The sequence below is a fragment of the Talpa occidentalis genome, unplaced genomic scaffold, assembly GCF_014898055.3.
Source record: "Talpa occidentalis isolate TD23 unplaced genomic scaffold, MPIMG_talOcc4v2.1 talOcc4.7, whole genome shotgun sequence".
In the NCBI taxonomy this organism is placed as follows: Eukaryota; Metazoa; Chordata; class Mammalia; order Eulipotyphla; family Talpidae; genus Talpa; species Talpa occidentalis.
The window spans coordinates 46,837,430-46,853,433 of NW_023605083.1; the positions used below are offsets into that span (position 1 = coordinate 46,837,430).

Here is a 16,004-nt window from a genome sequence, read left to right on the forward strand (position 1 = left end):
TATTCCTGCTATTGTATTCTCTCCTCTAAATGGGTAACTAAAAATTGCAAGTGTTTGAGTATTTGCTTTGTGTCAAGTATGGTGCTAAGCATTTGCATGTATAATTTTGTTTGATCTTCATGTCAGCCCCATGTAGAAGGTGGTATATTGTCCCAGCTACTTTACAAATAATGAAACTAAGGCCCTGAATGGGTAAATAATTTTCTGAAGGCCACACAGTAAGGAAGTTGCAGAACTGAGATCCAAACTAGAAGACTTTAGAGCTCATGCATTTAACCATTATGGTATACTTGTCCCTTATTTGTTCCCTCAACTCTGTGTTCTTTCTTTTAAACTGGGATCAATAGTCTCTTTATCCCAAGATCCACTAATAGGATTGCACAGTGTTTGGTGTCTAGAGCTCAGTGAAGGAAATGGAAATTGGATGTGCCTGATGCACATACTAATTGATCAGCCTAAGCTATTAGTTCATAGGTCAGTTGAATACTTTTGACTCATACTGTTTCTCCTTGCCTGGTTGTAACTTAATCTCTTATGTAAGAATCAAAAGTTATTATAGACACCATTACCAAGGCAGATGTTTTAAACCTAAATTCCTGAAATGTTTAAATCCTTAAAATGTTCACAAAAGTTTATGTGTGTTTGTAGGCTGGATATATACATTTTCTGGAAAAGAAATTTTGGTCCCAGAGTCACAGTGGGTCCCATGGCGCACAAAACAGTTAAGTCTGTGCTTTATAGGATGGAACTATGCGAGGTTTTGATATGAAATAGTAAAAACTTGGTAGAAGTCACATAGAAAGCAAAAATCAGGAGTTTACATTGACTTGTTTCTAAATGTTGTTCAGGGGATGGGAGAGTTCTTGAACTATTGGCAGGTTTAAAAAAAGCTCTATTTTGCTGATATCATCATAGGTATTATGAAAAATAACTTAGTCAAAGTAAACATTTACATTTTAACTTTGATAATGATGACTTGTTTATAGTAAGAGGAATTAACTGAAGCCAGTAGCTGCCTTCATACAGTCATATCAGAAGAAAATAGGCAAGTAAATATTCCTTCAGAACTTTCTTGCCCCAAATTTCTCATTATTACAAGTTCCCTTTAAAATTCTGGCCCACAATGACAACTAAAAACTAACCCCTGCTTCTTCAGTCCTCATGGTTTCAGTGGGTAGGTAGACCATAAATGGATAAATGTTTTTGTCAGGTTGTAAGCCAAGCAAGAGGAGAGACTGACTGGGGTAGCAGTTACCCAGTGAGAACAGACATGTGTGCGGTAAGCTATTGCAGGCAGTGAGGACGGTAACAGACTACTGTCCAGGAGGGGACACAAATAAGTTGGAGCCCATAGTGATAGCCAGTATATTTTGGGGACTCCTATTTTTTGACCTTGCTTCATTGCCTTGTGACAAGCTATATACCTTTTCTCTACTTCCATCTCTCTATCTTTAGAAAATCTTGTCTGTCCTGCTTGTGAATAAAAACTACTTCAAGGGGTATAGTAATATTTGCAAACCTAAATAATGGTGTTGACCTAATAAGAGTTAGAACTAGGTCCCCAGCTCCTTTTTCCAACCTTTTAAGGAAAAAGTGAAAATGGCACATTCTTGAACCTTTTTTAAGTCAGCTCCATGGCTACTCAACCCCTTGTGTTTCTCATAATTTTTCTTTCCCTTGGCAGATTCATAAGAAAATGGGAGAGTTTATCTTGGCCCCAGGTTGTGTTCTCTGACCAACAAAGAGCAGTGCCATTGTGGTCCCCAAAGCAAAGTGGCAGTCGTGTTTATATTTTTATTTCCCTAGGGTGTTTCTGGGTTGACCCAAAGCAATTTGTAGACAGAGCCCTGCACAAATTAATATCTGGGAGAAGAAGCTGTTGAGGAGTGAAAAAAACAGTTAAAGCTACTGTCTACTTGGATTGAAAGCTCAGAGGTTGCTTTTGGGTTTTTGTCAGCAAGTAGCCTCAGAATGACCTGTGAGCAAAGACAGGTGTCAAAACAGGCTTGTTGGTTGTTTCTTGCAGACAGAGCCTGCCTCCTACTATGGAAGCTAATAAGTAGCTAAAGCTAACTAAGCTATGGGCATGTGACCCTGCGCAGATCAAAAAGTTAGAGAGAGAGGTCTTTTTCTCCTTTATAGGCCCATGAAGGGAGAATTACCATCCTTCATGCATAATTGTGTGAGAATATGAGGAATATAAGTTAATGCTTGGAGCCATGGTAGCCATCTTGTGATGGGGGCAATGGAGGGGTTTGTCCTTGAGAAAATGAGAGGGTATTGACTCCATTCTTGATACTGCTGTGTCTTCCAACCAACCATGTATTTGTTATGTGGGAAATAAAATGTTCTATTACTTAGGCCACTTTTAGTTGGGGAATCTATAACTTGCAGAACAACTATTTTAATTGACACATTGCGATATCATGGTGTCTCTTTCTCTCCCCTCCCCACCCTCAGATAACTTGAACTTTAACCCAGTGACTGAGGATCATTTAAGTGAATTCTGAGGTATCTCTACAGTGACATATACTGTGTAGCCATTATAAGTGAGAGTAGTAAAAGCATTACTTAGGATTATTTAGGGATATGGGGAAATGTTCGTTGATACACAGTAAATAGGAAAGAAATAGCACTTTGATAAGAAATAGCATGATACTACTTTTGTTTTATATATTCAGGAAAAATACAGTGAACCGGCCCACCAACATATTGGTATAACTAGTTTTCTTGAGTTGGTAGGATGTTTGACTTATAATTGCTTTTCATTATGAGATCAGGCTGTATCATATACAGAAGCCAATCCAAAAAGAATAATGAGAATTTTAAAATGTTCAGGAAATAAAAAACCAAGAGTCTTTTATATTGGGGTAGAAAAGTATTTACAGAAAGTGTAAAGCATGAGAAAAAAAGCTTAATAATATTACTTGGTTAAAATGAAAAACATCTCTTCATCAAAAGATATCTTAAAGAAAAAGACAAGCCAGAAACTGAGAGAAGATAATTTGTAACACATATAGCCAACAAATTATTTTTTTCCATTTTATATCAGTTAAGGAGAAACTCACAGTTCATCTTAGAAAATAAAACAAACAAATATCCTCACTATAGTCTAAAGCACTCATTGTTAATTAAAGTCTGAAGTCCTTTCTGTCTGATTCCCATACTATTTGCATTCTGCCACACTTTCCTCTTGCTCACTGAGTTCCCCCAGACTTCCTTTTTTTCCCCTTCATCTGCAGGCACCTGTCCTATTCTGGATCGGGCCTTTGCAACTGCTTTTCTCTTGCCTGGATTCTCTTCTCCCAGTTCTCTACAAGCTGTTCTCATTCTTATCCTCCAGGTCTCAGTTCAAAGGTCACTTTGGGCTATATACGTATTATTGATTCTTTTGAATCAATTGTGAATGTTTGTCTTTTTTGGTAAGAGATCCTTACTTAAGAATGTTCTGGATGGGCAGCAGGTACATTACTGGACTGAATGGTAGGGACTTACCCTTCATTCCTGATGCTGATACTTTGACTTTAGGTCTTAGGCATACAGGCAGGCATTAGTTTGTAATTTCTAGTGTGTGTGTATGTGTGTGCTGGGGGTAGCTTCCCACACCACTGAGCAATTCTGACACTAGCTAGGTGTCCTGTACTTCCATTCAGCTCTAACTCTTATTTACCTGGAGGTGGCTTCAGATCCTACAGGTTAGGGTTCAGTCTTACAAGACTACCCCTATCCCTCTACTTCAATACTAACAGCAAGTCTAGGTTTCCATTTGTGCATCTGACAGCTATATATGGGAAGTCCCAGTGATCATCTCTTTGAGTTCAATTTTATTTGCTAGAGAGGCTCACAACTCAGAGAAACATTTTACTTACTAGATTACCCATTCATTGTAAAAGGATATAACAGGAACAGTCTGGTGGAAGAGATGCTTAGGGCAAGCTGTGGGGAAAGGGCAGAGAGCATCCATGCCCTCTCAGAGTGTTGCCATTCTAGCCAAGTCCTAGAAGCTATAAAACACATCCTTTCAGTTTTTTGTGGAGGCGTTATTACATGGGCATGATGGATTAAATCATTGATTATTGGTGCTAAACTCCAGAGTCTAGCCACTCACTGTTCTTCCTTCCCAAGTTCTCGGGGTAGGACTGAAAGTTCCAACCTTCTAATCATCTGGTTGGTTCTCCTAGCAACCAGTCCCCATCTTTAGTTGCTTTCCAAAAGTCACCTCATTAATATATCAAGATCATTATCACTCAACACTTAGGGACAGTGGATGGAGACCAAGTATATATTTCTTAATTATAAATCATAGTAGCTTAATCTGGTTCAGTGTCTTTCACATTATGGGTCATGAGATCTATGCGTGTGCAAAGTGATCAGTTCAGTGAGCCATAGTTAACAGTTTTAATTAAAAAATAGAGGATAGAAAATATTAGTGTACTACATAGTGTATTTGGTATTGTTAAGTGTTTCATTTACGTGGGTATTCTATGCAGATACATGGATGCACATGTGTGCAACATATGCATGAGCTATTGTCAAAACTCATGACTCTAGATGTCAGCTGAGGTTCATTTTATATCTTCATCTCTAAGGTCAGATGCAAGGCAGCTGAAGAATCTAGAGTAGACTTTTTAAATGCAGGTTTCTTTTTTTATGAATTACTCTGAAGTAACTACAGAAAGCTTTCCTGAGCAGCCTTAAACTTGGTGACTTTAATGACAAACACAAAATAGAAGCACTGGTTTCAGTAAGATACTGTGTTAAAATTTCTAAAAACAAAATATTTCAGCCTCTTGGAAATCGTATTTCTAAGCAAATTAATAATGGAAATATAATTTCTAGTAAACTTTGTACCAGTTCAGAAAAAATTCTAACATGTTGGCCAATGATGGGAAAGAATATGATAAATGAGCATTTGGGGGTATTACCCCCTCCTTTTCCAGCTATTGCTAGTATGTGAGTTAAACTGCAAATTAGGACAGTGGAATCCTTGGCAGAGTGTGATAGTGGCATCTCTGTGAAAAGGGGCAGAGCATAACAGCACTGAAAGGGCAGCATTTTCCCCACCCCTACTTACATGCAGTCACCTTGGATTACAGGTCTAAGCACACCGTTCACCAGATGCCCTGAGCGGGGCAGCTAATGGGAACTAGGGGTGGAGTTGAGTGGACTCTTTAACATGGAAGGCAGCCTGACTTGTGCCCTGGAACTGCTGAGAAGGAGACATGTACAGGTCAGGCATGTAGAGATCCATGTATGAGACAAACATGGGGAGACTGTCCTTGGCAGAGACAGTGACAAACCTGTTATCTAGGTTTGTATTTCTGCTTCTCTCCTCCTGTCCCAGACTTGCCTGGCCTCTTTGTTTCCCCACCATAAAGGATCTTAGACTGTGGCGAGCTTTCCATGCCAACGCTCCACTTCAGCCTCACCCTCACCCTATTTAGTTTGGTTAGGCATTTGCCCATGAGGGGATGGATAATTTTCAATGTTTAATTAGGAATGTCCTTTCTTCTCTTTCTGTGCACACTAATTCTATTAATGATCTTTTGCCAGAAGAATCTGGGGTTTTTTTTTTGTTTGTTTGTTTGCTTTGTTTTTTGCCTTTGTGCATATGAATGGTAAGATCCCTTTCGAGCATGCACCCCTTAATAGTTTGGGGTCCATTTTTTACCCCTTGGTTGCATGCTAACGACAACTCATCGCCTTTGCTTGCAAATTTGCTTGATGTCCTATTTTGTCACTTCTCATCACTCTAGATAGCTTCGATAGCTTTCTTGATTTCTGGCATAAGATGTATGAGGCTCTCTTTGCAAATTTTTTTTTTCCTTAAAGAAACCAAAACTTAGTGTGCTCATGGTTGCTGTTGTCATTGCTTCTAAGAAAGAAGCATTTTTTTCAAAAGATTCTTCTGCTCTTGCTAGCATAGTAGTCACGAGGGGTAGTGGGCAAGAAAATCTCTGCCAGGTTTCCAGTTGAAGACATCCCCAATTGCTAGGGACGGGTGAGCATTGCAGCTCTGCCCTCACTTGACTCCACTCACTAGTCAGGACCCAATGTTAAAGCAGTTGGGACATTCAATTAAAAAGAATTTCTCTTTTTGCTGATAAAAAGACAGAATTTCAAAAGATATTTTCTGTGAACTTAATTCAGAAGCGGTCCTCCGCTCTCGTATTGGTGCCAAACTGGAAACTGCAAGGAAATAATTCTTTATTAGAGAAACTCTAGTAAAAAGCTATTAGCAGAATTGAGGCTGTGTCTACTACCCCCATTGCTATATATTTTCAGAAATAATTACTGATTATTTTCCAAATATAAATTAATTATCTTAATGGAGTACTTGCCTTAAAGTTCACTCCATTTTAATGTTTATTCTCTTGAATGGCCCATCAAGGGAACACAGCCTTGTGGTTTGAGATAAGAGTCTGTTTTGTTTTGTTTTAGTAAAATAGACTGCCAAAGATAGTAAGTGCCTAGGAATCTCAGTGAGAAAATTTTTTCCAAGTTATGTATCTTTCTCAGTAGGTGTCTTTCGGTTGTGGTTACACCAAGGGTATTTATTTTATATTGAATTGGTACTGCAGACTATGCCCTCTTTGATTCTTTGGCTGGATGTTTTTCCTTCAACGTTTTTTAACGTTGATTTATAATTATCTGCAGTGATGATTTTTCTTAAATTTATTTTAATAAAAGTCTTTGTTGAGCTATATACTCTGGATATACTTCCCCTTTCCTTCTGTCTTTTTTTGAAGTATAGCATAGTTTCTTGGCTACATGATAAAGTATTAGACCTTTGCAGGTCATTTGCTCTGTCGTTAATACAGATGGGGTGGAGATAAGAGAACAGCATTCCCACTATTGGGAAACGTGCTGAATTGTAGGGCAGTCCCATTAGGTTATGCTGCTCTTAGCTTCTTGAAGAATATCCAGAGGAAACTGACTCCTTTTCTAGGGAATCTGCTGTGAGTTTTCCTCTGTAAATGAGAAGGCTTGTAAGAGAGTCTTTGTATTAAGTTCTTGAACGTTATTTGAAACTTGACCAGTTAAACTTTTTAATGGAGGAAAAAGGTGAAGTTCAGTTTAGCTGCTGGTGACTACTTTATAAAAGAAGGTGACCTGTAATATGTTTGTTTCATGGACTAATCAAGACTCATTATCAATTACACACATATCTGCCATTCTGCTTCTAGTGCAAGAGGTGAAAACTTATCAAGGAAAATGAGCACCATGTATAGGTCTGTTTTATAGGCTTTAAAGCCTGTATTGTTTCAGTATATGTCTTACCCTTTTATCATATACCTTTTGGTGATGTATTTAATTTTGTTTTTACTTTATAATTTTGTATTTTAAAGAACATTTGAATTGCCATTCAAAATTTTTGAAAGGGTTTTATAAATTTGGCATAATAACAAGGGGAAAGTTAAACCTCTCAATGCAGTTTGGCAGGAAAATGGCATTAGAAAAACAAGGAAAATATGAGTAAAGTCTGTAGTTTAATACTAATATCCCAGTGTTAGGTTTTCATTTTTGATAAAATAGACTGTTAAATATTAGTGGAAACTGAGAAAAGGGCACAAAGGAACTCTTCATATTTAGTAGAAATTTTATTCTCAAAAGCTTTAAATGCATGGCCATATGACTACATAGCTGTGGACTTGGTCCAGGGGCACAAACATGCCGGAAATTAGTCTTTTCTCCATAGTTTCAGTCTCAGTTGATCAAGATCTTACCCATAAAAAGATGAATAAGCTATACCTTTTTGAGGCATCTTGTGCCAATGAATGATACCAGAATTAATTAAGATAGTAAGAATAGTAGACATGTGGGGTGTTTGGAGAAGCTGTTGCAGAACAGGTGAAACATGAGGTAAGATAAGTGCATGTAACTTAAGTAATGGGGAGATTGCTGTAAGAGATGGGGGATGGCATGGGTTTTGAAAAATAACTAGTGGTGGTAAGAGAGGGTAGATACTTGGGCCTGAAATGGAGGCTTGCAGTACTTAAAGTATGGGGTGATATGGTCTGACTAGTATGGTGATAGTAGAAAAAGAAATAATTATTTTTTGAGAATGATATGATTTGGTGATTTATGGCTATAGGCACATAGGATAAAAACAAATTGATGGTGATATAACTTGAGCTTACTTAAAGGATTAGTGTTCAGCATTTTCATTTGCAGATAGTGTTGTGCAACCTAGTAGAATGGTCTAGCAAGAGTTAGATCTAGGGATACTAAGCATTGGAGGCTGAGATACGGGTGTCATTTGTGTAAAGGTGGGTAATGCTAGAGAGGAGGAAAAAGTCTAAGACTCTTCTTTTTTAGTGAACAGGAGAAGAAAGAAAAAGTGAAGGAGGAAATCTTAACAGTATTCAGAGTGCTAAAGAGACGCCATGCTGATCTTCCAATGTTTCTGACATCAGTTGGAGAGAATTTGAGCAAGGAGAACATGCCCTCTGTGACTCTAGATAATCAGAGAGAAACTGCAATCTAGAAATAATTGTTGTGTGAATGGTCATTGGTTTTGTGGGGATCATGGGCATGGAATCCAGATTACAAATTAAGGAGTAAGAGGGGTGTGTGAGTATGAACTGAGAAGTGGAGACAACAAAATTTACCCAAGTTTGAGAGACATTTGAGATGAGAGCGTGCGCATGCAGTTCATGAGGAGTGCAAAAGGGGGTAGTTTTAAATTTAACATTTATCAAGCTCCATTTTATGCATGTGTTAGGGGCAGGACATGAAAAGTTATTTACAACTCCTACAAAACTGCTACTTCAGGTTCTTTTGTCATTAGACAGGCAATTCATCTTGAACAATATGTTAGGGTACCAGTGTTAAGCTTATAAGTAGGACAGAATCAGTGACAGAATAATGAAGATGGAGAGAGAGTTGGAGAACTGAAAGAGCAATGATAGGAGGAGGGAAGAGCAGATGAAAGCACTATGAGGGGTGGGGTGGAGTTGGCCTTGGAAAAGAAAAGGCACCTTCCTGCCTCTAAGATGGGCAGAGAAGAGGCTCATGCAGTTTTAGAACTATTTTGAAGTAGAATAGAGTACAAATGAGGACCCCAGAACGTCTTAACTATGTCGTGACAGATTAGGGATAAATTTTCTGCCTCAGAAAAGTCCCTGATCAAATGCAAAAAGAAGCATGATAGTGCTGATTTTTATCCTGTGAGAGAAAAATAAAAATGAAACACCAGCATCATTGAAAGGATTGCATTTGGCTGAGGGATTTTTAAATGTCTAATGAAAGAGACATACATATTTTTAAATGCTTAGATATCATCTGAATGTCTCAGGGCCTGTAGTTGGCCTGGGGTTGTGTTAGATGTAGATCTCACAGAGCCAGAATCTTGGAAAGGTGACAAGGAAATATATATGCACACTCTTAGTAAATGCTTGCCCCACTGAACTCTTATCTGAGCTAGGAGACTAGCAGGGCTGACCTATCCATCAGAAGTACATGAATGGAGAAAGAGGGGAAAGAAAATTGGAGCAGTTTTCTGTCTGTTTTGTTTGAACAAGGTTTAGAATTGGCCTTTGCCATATATTCACCACATATTTTTCTTTTTCTTCCTTTTTTTTGGAGGGGTATATAGTACTTTTTACACATTTAGAAAATATGATTGTATGCACTTTTGGTCACAAGTAACAATACAGAGAGAATTTTGAACATGATTTGCACCACTCAAAAGAAGCAGCGCATTATTTTAAACATTTAGATAGCACTTGGTGGGACGTTAGGGCCCGATGGTGATGGGGCACCTGGGTCACTGCTCTGGTTTGCCATGTATGTGTGTAAACCTGCCTTCAAAAGCGCCAGTACTTTACTTTATTGATTATATTTTAAATGCACATAGTCAGAATACAGGTGCGGGCCAACTGGAGGAAAGCACTCTAAGTCATTTGCAGAGGAGAAAAACACTTTATTCTTTGAAGTACTTTCTTTAAAAATAAAAAAGGCATTTCAAGATTCTTCTTGTCAGTGAAGGAGAGCAGAATATGCCACCCCACATATTTTTAAAAAACCTCTCTTGTGAATCCCAGCTTGGAAAGAAAAAGTATAGAAGAGGCTATTTGGCTATCATGGGCTAGCAATGATTGATTTGAAGTCAGCAGCTAAAATGTGATCACGATAAAGTTCGGTTGAGAATTACTCTACACTTGTTCTCATAGAATATTGTTAAGCAGGGTCTGGAGTTGAAAGAGATTCCTGTTGAAGGATGTCTTTAACTTAATGTCCCTTCACACTCCCTTCACACTTAATTCACCGTCACACAGATGTCATGTCCACCCCTGCACCCCCACCCCCAGCAGTGGAAGATGCTGCAAGACCTGCCCACAGCTTTTTCCCTGGAGCCAGACCTGAGGCGGCCTCAGTTGAGGTCAAGCACTACCATTCCAGCCTCTTGAGGGCTTTCTCCATGTGTTGCCAGTGTGCTGGTAAAAATGACTTTAAACTCTTGTCAGCACAGTTACTGGTGCGTGCATCACAGTCCCACTCAGATAAACCTGTCACAACACAGAGGCGGCCGCTGGAGAAGAGTACAAGGGCAAGCCTCGAGCTTTTCATTCGAGCATCACTAAACGTGCACAGAGTGCCCAATTATTTCAGCATTATTGAGCAAGCCTACAGGAGGACCCAAGCCTTGCTACATTAGATTTTCTTTAGTAATTTGCTCAAGTACCGCTGAGGACACTTAAAGGGCTTAAAACGGTGGCTGCAACCAGTTTCTTTTTCTGGATTGTTAATTCAGGTTTTCTCTTTCAAATTAACTCTCAGCTGCATGCTGTGCAGCGGTTCTGGGAGAACTGTTTAACACTAATTTTCTCAATTTTCAGCTTTTTTTGTTCAACATAACTGCTTTAACAGTTAGTCACGTATATGTTTTGATTAGAAATGTGTGATAGCAAGGCCAGATTTTATGGAGAACAAAACATAGACACTTTGTTAAGAAAATCGGATTTCAGCTAGTAAAAGTTACTTCATTTCACTATTTGAAAAATAAGTTATTTACAGGGCGTTGCAAAACCCCCAAATCTAAGAAAGAAAGTACTTCTCCATTAATCAGCTCCGTCCCATGTACATATGGGAAGGACAAATGTTTCCTCCATGCATGCTGGTTTTCCTGTGATTTGTTTGTATTTCCTTTCCCTCTTTGTGTTGGTGGGGTAGATATATAGGTGACAAGTTCAATATCTTTGTCTCATTGCTCACAGCAGCAACAACTCCAGGCCCAGCATTTATCACATGGACATGGTCTGCCGGTGCCTCTGACACCACACCCTTCAGGGTTGCAGCCCCCTGCCATTCCACCCATCGGTAGCAGTGCAGGGCTCCTGGCCCTCTCCAGTGCCCTGGGAGGGCAGTCCCACCTTCCGATTAAAGATGAGAAGAAGCACCATGACAATGATCACCAAAGAGGTGAGTAATTCTCTGGGGTTGTCTCGATCAGATATTACCTTCTTGTGACTAAGAGTGGTCCTGTGTGCCATAATTTATTTCGTCTCTGACTCTAATCTTACCAGTGACTAAACAAAGGATTTCTGATGGAAGGTCAATTAATTTTTGGAAGCAGTCTTTTGGCAAAGGATGTCCTAGTGGCTGGTAAAAGTCAGTGCAATCCAGAAAGGCAAAGTGACCTGTTTCCTGATTATTTAGTGCCTTTGATCCCTTGCTACTTCCTGTGTTCCCTAACTCTAAATGAGTAATGAAATCCCATGATTCTCTGTGTTTAAAATAGTAAGTGGCACTAATATTTAATTTTCGCTGACTCTATTTGGGGGAAGGACTTACTAATAAAGACTTGCTTGATAACTTGACAGAATTAAATATTATTTCTAAATCAGACCAGCTATCTAGCTCAGTAAAAATCTCACAGGTAAGAAAACAATTTCAGTAGTCTTAGTAATTGAGGAAAAGTGCAGCCCAAATTAATGAAATCTGCTGGTTTAACTACCCCTCTCACCCAGTCTGTTTAGAAGCATGAAATTAACTCATTTCTTCCTATAAGAACAACACAACTGTTTATGCAAATAATTGATTTAAAGGCCAGTTGTGCTCCTTTGTGGTTGATTTCCTCCCTCCATCAGAGTAGATGATGGTACGGAGATATTTTGCTGACTTTGCTGTTTGTACGGTGCTTACTGTTAATATTTATTAGTTAATGGCAGAAAATCAAATGGAAAGTTCTCTCCCAGCATGGCTTTGTGGGAATTTACTTGCCACATGGGTGGTTTGGGTTGGGAGGGTGTGGCTCATAATTAAAACCTCATATCTATTCCTGTTCCAGTGTTATTACCATAAACTATAATCTTGGGTAAATGATTTTTATCACGTAAACATAAGTTTCCCATCTCTGATGTTGGAAGCACTGTAATATTTGTCATCCAGTTATCTTAATGCTATGGTGCTGAGCTGAGACATGATTATAAATACTTTTGTAAGTAGAAAAGTCAGTTTGGAGTATAAATAATATGAATATCCACATTGGTGTCTGAAATTGTGTCAAAGGTAGGTTGGCACTTTGTGGAACTGCTTGAGTAGTTTTAATAATTAACTTTACACAAAAATTTGACATCTGTGCTACTTACTAACTAGAGATGAGATTTGATAAATTATTTTGTATAAACTAACTAGTACTTTCCTTTTTTCCCTTTCTCATCACTTGATCTGCCTGTATGCTGCTGTTTTGCCAATAGACAGAGACTCCATCAAGGTAGGACTCAAATTCACAGGCACAGGAATGGTTTAAGAGAGCTCACAATGATTTGAATGAATCTAATAAATGTATTCTTTGAGATTTAGAAAATGGTTTTGGTGGACTTTTCAAAGTAGTGGTTAAATGCATTTTTGGATTACATTCAGTTGCGTAGTTGAGATTTTTGAAAATATTGGTCCTATTTTTCAATCAGAATCAGATTTGTAGACCTAGATTGAATTATAAGATCTGGCTTGCATTGCACATTTTATTATATCTTGCCATGTGAAAAAGAATAACTGCTTTTCTTCAGTTGGGCTTTGGCCATGAGATAAGTAATAATAAAAAGAAGCAAATATACGTACATATTAGTCTCATATTTTGGAGACAGTTCCATCCTGCAAAATTTGTTATCATGACATTTAATAGCATTTTTCTAAACCAGAAATTTTTTTTTCCTTTTTGGTTTCCAATGTAGCAAGTTCTTACTTTTTTGCATCTTTCTTATCTACCTTCTATAATCTCTTTATAGATAAGTTATAGGGAAAGAGGAAAAATATGTGGAGTCTAAGGATTTGGATTTGCTGAACACCAGTATATAGGGTGTGCTAAGGATGCCTGAATTTATATTGTTAGCAAACAAGAACAGGCTACCATGGCAGGAAATGAGTAGAGTACAAAAATTGTTTGATCACTTTTGAACCAGACACATTGTAAATATGCCATGCCCTAATGCATAATTGTATTGTGTGCCATTGTATTTTGTAAAAAGTGGTAATAAAGGATAGTTGTCAAGAATTGGCCAGAGCATAGATGCCACTAGTTCCTTTTCTTGTGTTTTACAATGGACTGTTTTAGCTCATATGCAGTTTCATTTGTTGCATGTTCTAGTGAAGTTATGTGGATTAAGACTAATTTGCCCCAAAACTATCTGGCCCTCACTTTGCCTCTTTACTCCTTGTCCTTTTTATAATAATAGGGAAGTACAAGGTTTTTTTTTAAAGTTCTCAAATAATGAAAATGAAAATTAAGAATATCTGTTTTACCTTGCAGAATGTTTGCAGTTTGAAAGAGCATCTGCATACCCGTAGAAATGTTAGCATTTGCAGTTGACACACATTGAATAATTTAATTATGCATTTACAGTTGTGTGTTTTGTTATATGCTTATCTACACCTAGATTATTCTAAGTGTAATAAGAGTTCTGCAAATGTGTACTTAGGGAGTAGTAGGTCAATGCATTGACTAGGATTAGCTGATAGCAGCCTCTGGAAAGCCTGTCTAGTTATTCCGAGGTCATAACATAAACATTCCCTGCCTTCTTAATGATAAATACATACCTTTAGGCAGGCCAGTGAACTAAACAAAAGCCTCCTCTTATGCCTCACTCCCAGAAGACTGTGAAAATATTTATACTCCAGTGCACACTTTTTTGTCAATTACATTTTATATTTCCTCATGCCACAGAAGGGTGTATTTTGAAGTCATCCATAATCACTCAGAATGAGTCTGGGATTGAGTGTCTATATAGCTAGAAGCCAGGGGGAAACAAAAAGGAAATAGAGGCGTATGATTTTTGCCTTGATTTATTATGGAATGTTGGCTATGAAAAGATGTTTTTTTTGTTGGCTACTACTCTCAGATTTAAAGTTGTACTGTGTCAGGTTTGGGGCTGTGCTGTAGCTTTGCAAGGTGAAATAGTTTGCTAATTTTCGTAAATGTGTTCTGTGATGCTCAGAGAAGCAGTTAGTTGCTTGTTCCATCGATCGTCCTCATCCTTCTGTAAGTGGTTCCTGGTTAAGAGGGGCTTTTTATGATTGTCTGCTGTGTGACTCGAGATGGTTTTTATCAGCCGGAGCGTGCCAGTTGCCTGCAGCTGGAGTCAGGCTTGTATGAAATAATTTATTCATGCAGGATAATGCTCCTTAACATTTAACAGGTAATGAACGTGACATAAATTTCCTTCTTGCTTTTAATTTTTCCCTTTCCTCTTCTAATGTGCAAACAGGCAGCTCTGGTGCCCTAAATAATAAGTAATTTTTGGCCATCTGTCAAAAGGAAATTTCAATACAAATTTAAATTAATGGTGCCTGAAATTTTTTATAGCTCCTCTAAAAGCCTCTAATGTGCAGAAAATTCTGAATCTGCTGGTAGTAATTAGTGTTGCATGTAATGAGGATGTGGGCAATGTTATACAGCCCCAGTGTAACATTTTGATATGGTAGCAAAATTTTGATTTATACAAGGTTGTAGATGGGTTTATTTGTGAGAGACACTTTAAAATGTTTTCTGGATGTTACAGATTATTGAACAGGACAGATTTCAGAATAGCTCGTGAAATACAAATTTAAAATTACTGTAAAGATTCAGGTAATTAAGATGCTTTACCTTCAGGTTTCAAGTAAAATGAAAGAAATTCCCTTGGTGAAGTTGTTGGGTCTTTTTTTTCCCCTTTGCCTTTCTATTTTTGGAAGTTCTGTGGCCACTAAACCACATGCTATTGGCTTTATTGATCTTGTTTTGTATAGCTCCAGTAGCCAAGTTCACTGCTAAGCCTGCTATTTGGAGACCTGTATCTGAAGTTTTTCAACAAGGATAGAGAATGTAAATATGGACCTAAAGGAGAAGGCACTGTAGGAGGCCAAGAATCAATGTATTTGGTGATGAGAAAGTGGAACTGTGTGTGTTTTAGGGCCATTGAAGTATGGGGCCAGGGCGCCAGCTTGTCACTGACTAACCAGTGGCTCCTATGCACAGCAATAAACCCCAGATTTGAAATGGAAGAAACAGATTGTGATCCTCACCCTAATGATGAGATGGAAATCCCAAATTTTGCCCTCAAAAAGGGCCCTCAAATAGAGCCCTCTGTTTTACAGATGGGGTTTTTCTCACTGTTGCTCAGCCCTTGCAAAGACATGAGTGAAATCAAGGAAAACATTTTCTGAGGTGACAGAACCTTCCACTGTCTGCCCATCCTACTAAGGCAGAGGTAAAAGTTGTTTGGTTTCAAAGTGGTAACTGATGACATTCCCACATGCTGCAGAATCTTCCTAGCTACCGGAGGTCCCAATTCATGAAGCTGAATTGAGAGTAATGATGAAATACCTCATTTAAAATATGAAGGTAATGATGCAGAGGGTGATGGCCAAATTGCTTAAATCTTGGTAGGTTGGGAAATTAATATTAATCACCACCCCCTTCCAATATCTACACACTTCTAATACCTTCTAGCAAAAAATAGGCACCAAAATCAAGACCATCTTTTGAATATAAATAGCAGAATTCACTATCATCAGCTATTGAT

At 38.2% G+C, this 16,004-nt stretch overlaps 1 protein-coding gene across 7 annotated transcripts in view; it reads left to right on the plus strand.

Annotated features, from left to right (window-relative positions):
• LOC119230973 (transducin-like enhancer protein 4) overlaps positions 1–16,004 on the plus strand; it is a 134,865-nt gene that overhangs the window by 58,300 nt on the left and 60,561 nt on the right. For 5 of the 7 annotated variants that reach the window (XM_037492567.1, XM_037492571.1, XM_054689333.1 and 2 more), the window contains 2 exons: positions 11,220–11,424; positions 12,702–12,718. In XM_037492567.1, coding sequence (XP_037348464.1) covers positions 11,220–11,424; positions 12,702–12,718 — 222 coding nt within the window. The remainder of the gene's footprint in view (positions 1–11,219; positions 11,425–12,701; positions 12,719–16,004) is intronic. The other 2 variants (XM_037492569.1, XM_037492570.2) reach the window with 1 other exon arrangement.